At 36.7% G+C, this 2,930-nt stretch overlaps 1 protein-coding gene across 1 annotated transcript in view; it reads right to left on the bottom strand.

The window, feature by feature from the left end:
* Positions 1-2,930, bottom strand: part of dgkaa (diacylglycerol kinase, alpha a) — a 37,429-nt gene that overhangs the window by 18,672 nt on the left and 15,827 nt on the right. The window contains exons 4-6 of the mRNA XM_008414454.2: positions 1,353-1,479; positions 1,099-1,173; positions 975-1,024 (exon numbers count right to left, since the gene is read on the bottom strand). Coding sequence (XP_008412676.1) covers positions 975-1,024; positions 1,099-1,173; positions 1,353-1,479 — 252 coding nt within the window. The remainder of the gene's footprint in view (positions 1-974; positions 1,025-1,098; positions 1,174-1,352; positions 1,480-2,930) is intronic.

Genomic DNA, 2,930 nt, shown 5'->3' with positions numbered 1-2,930 from the left:
TAAGTGTACTCAAAAAATGCTGTTTGCTGAGCAGTTTTTAAGTCAAAACTGTTCAAAAAATATATACATTGTGCATTGAAGATAAAAAAAGCACCCATTTGTCTGTAAATGTGTTCTACTCAGAACTCCTTTAGTTGTCTTGTTTTGTTATCCAATTATTAATTTATGAACCAAAAATAATCAACAAATTATCTGTGYTGACGTTAAACCAAGAGAAATKGCTGATATTTAGTTTTATTTGTWTTATTCTTCTGATTTTAGGAGTATTTTTTCAACTGCAGATCCTTTGCTACAAATAATCAAACTGCAAAAACACAAAATCTTACCAAGTCATTTTGGTCTAGTTTCTAGTTTCTAATGCAAGTATCTTAGAAATAAGTTAAACTAACTTAAAAGTAACTTTTCAGCAAGATATAGAGGCTTGTTTTAAGTAAATAAATGTTTAATATTGATGAAATAGAACTAGTYCCATTGGCAGATAAATTAACAAAATTAATGTGAAAAATGTCTTGTTAAAAGTTAAATAATCTGAAAATATAATTAGTATTTTTCCATCAATATTAAGGATTTATTTGCTTAAAGCAACCACATATGTCTTGCTAAAAATGTTACTTCTAAGTTAGTTTTGTCTTAATTCAGGTGTACTGAGATATTTGCACTAGATATTAGACTAAAAATACTAAGATTTTGTGTTTTTGCATTTTAGCCAATAAAATGTTTGTTTTCTTATTTTAAAAAAGGAACTGAACTGTTTCTTTACGTCCATCTATTATTGTATAATAATATTGTGCAAAAAAAGGAATAAATGTTTAAATGAAAAATCAGCAGAATGAGCCCATTTTAAAACCGATTAATTGATTAATCGTCAGAATAATTGATTAATCGTCAGAATAATTGATAAATCGTCAGAATAATCGATTACTAAAATAATCCTAATGTTTTTATGACTGTAAATAATTTAGGAAGCAACTTACAGAGCTGTCAAGGACTCCGTTGCCATCTCTGTCATAAAGCCGGAAAGCAACTGAGGAGAGAAAGGAAATGAAAGTGGAAGTACCAGCCGGCCGGTTCTGATTARAGCAGAAACTAGTAACTTACACTCCAGTTTGTCCCTGGGTTGGCCGTCTTCCAGCAGGGAGAAGTAACATGACACATCCTTGAGGAACACCTCCTCTACAGGGGAGATGGAAGGAAGGAGAGAGGGGCTGTAAATGCTCTGGTTACCATATCTGCACAAACAGTCCAGTGATGAATGACTCTGTGCCAAATAGGCCATAATGTAAATTGATAAGCGCCTGCTGTAAAGTGCAAGCAATGAGCTGCTTGAATGCACAGTGTAAAAATAATCTCACTGGTGTCGTCTTCCTGGGTGGGTTCAGAGTTTTGGAAGGAGCKGAAAAGCCGCTGGCAGAGATCCGGAGGGAAGTCCACCTCTAAGTAGGTCTTCAGAAACTGACGAAAGCCTTCCTCGTTGATGCACTGGGCGAAGGGAACRAGACAGTTTTACTGTGAGTTTTACTGGTTCACAGACGTGCAAAGTAAAAACGCTCAGCTGTCTTCATGTGTTTGGGTCGATAACTTCCCCTTTTTTTCAAACTCGATTCTTGTGAAAATAAAGGAAGAATATTGTCACAAATTACTGCAATGTTTTGCTAATGTATCGGAATAAGAACCCAGAAATGCGGTTTGTGGTTTACGTTAAGAGGCTTTCAGAAGCCTCAGGCGCTACAATGTACTCAAAARTATTCACATCCTTCAGCTTTTCCACATTTTCCACAAGTATTTTTGTTGGGATGCAACYAGCAGCAGCGCATAATTGTTGAATAGAACAAATAAAAAGGAAAAAAAAAATTTTTTTAAACAAAAATCTGAAAAGTGTGGTGTGCATATATGTTCACTCCCCCCATTAATATTTTGTAAAACCTTCTTTTGGGGATCTTCTCCACCATGATTAAAGTTTTCAACTCTAGACTTCGAATCATTGTGACAAGTGTTTAAAGTATTCCCACAGCATCATACTACCACCACCACATTTCAGTGTGTGGCTGTTCAGGGCTAAAATGTTCCATTCTTGCTTCCCATAATGCACTGCTTTTTCTTAGCATGTCCCATAAAAATAAACTGAACATAAAATCTGGAAATGGTCGAGGGATGTGAATACTTCTGCAAATAAAAATGTCTCATAAGAACTGAAGAGGCTGCAATGTCTTTAGGCTACGATGACCTAAAAGTAAAAAAAAAACCCTGAAAGTAGCTGCTGAGTCCAGATTTGAGTCCATCTGCTTGACCTGACAGATGGGCTGGAATCACATGAGTTGATGCTGCAGGGCAAACGAGCCGAATTCCCCTGATGATGGTGAACCACAAATCCATTTCACGTTAATATTTTTTCCCTTTTCCCAGCTGGTGCCCTGCAGGGATGCCCCAGTAATACTTAAAGCTCCATCAAGGCACAAAAAGCAAAGGAAAGAGGAGAAAGAAGAAAGGAGCACTCCCTCCACATCTAATAAATCTTTTCATTATTCTGTTGTCCTTAAAGATGGAGTGAGTAACTTTTATTTAAAAAGTGTTTTTTACATATTTGTTAAGATTGTCACTATGTTGAAATAGTGTGAAACAGATAGCTGCTATTGCTGTCTGAAGAAATGCAAAGCTACCAGTCAAAGCCAGGAGGAGGGTCTTAGTGCTGTCAGTCAACCTCATGCACGCGCTACTAAATGTGCTAATGGCAAAGAAACAACTTATCTTTCCAGGAAAATCATTTATCCCCCATCAGGGGTGACCATGCTAACTAGCCTTAGCATTAACAACAAGCTCTGTTACTGGGAAAAGGCTAGCCTAGTAGAGAGCCAATCAGGTGGATGAGCATGATTGACAGACAGTGTTAAGACCCGCCTTCTGGCTTTGATTGGTTGTTTCTTGTTAGCACT

This window comes from Poecilia reticulata, linkage group LG7, assembly GCF_000633615.1.
Source record: "Poecilia reticulata strain Guanapo linkage group LG7, Guppy_female_1.0+MT, whole genome shotgun sequence".
Classification (NCBI taxonomy): Eukaryota; Metazoa; Chordata; class Actinopteri; order Cyprinodontiformes; family Poeciliidae; genus Poecilia; species Poecilia reticulata.
Note: the sequence above shows the minus strand (reverse complement) of the source record. Positions and strands in the feature narration are given on the sequence as shown.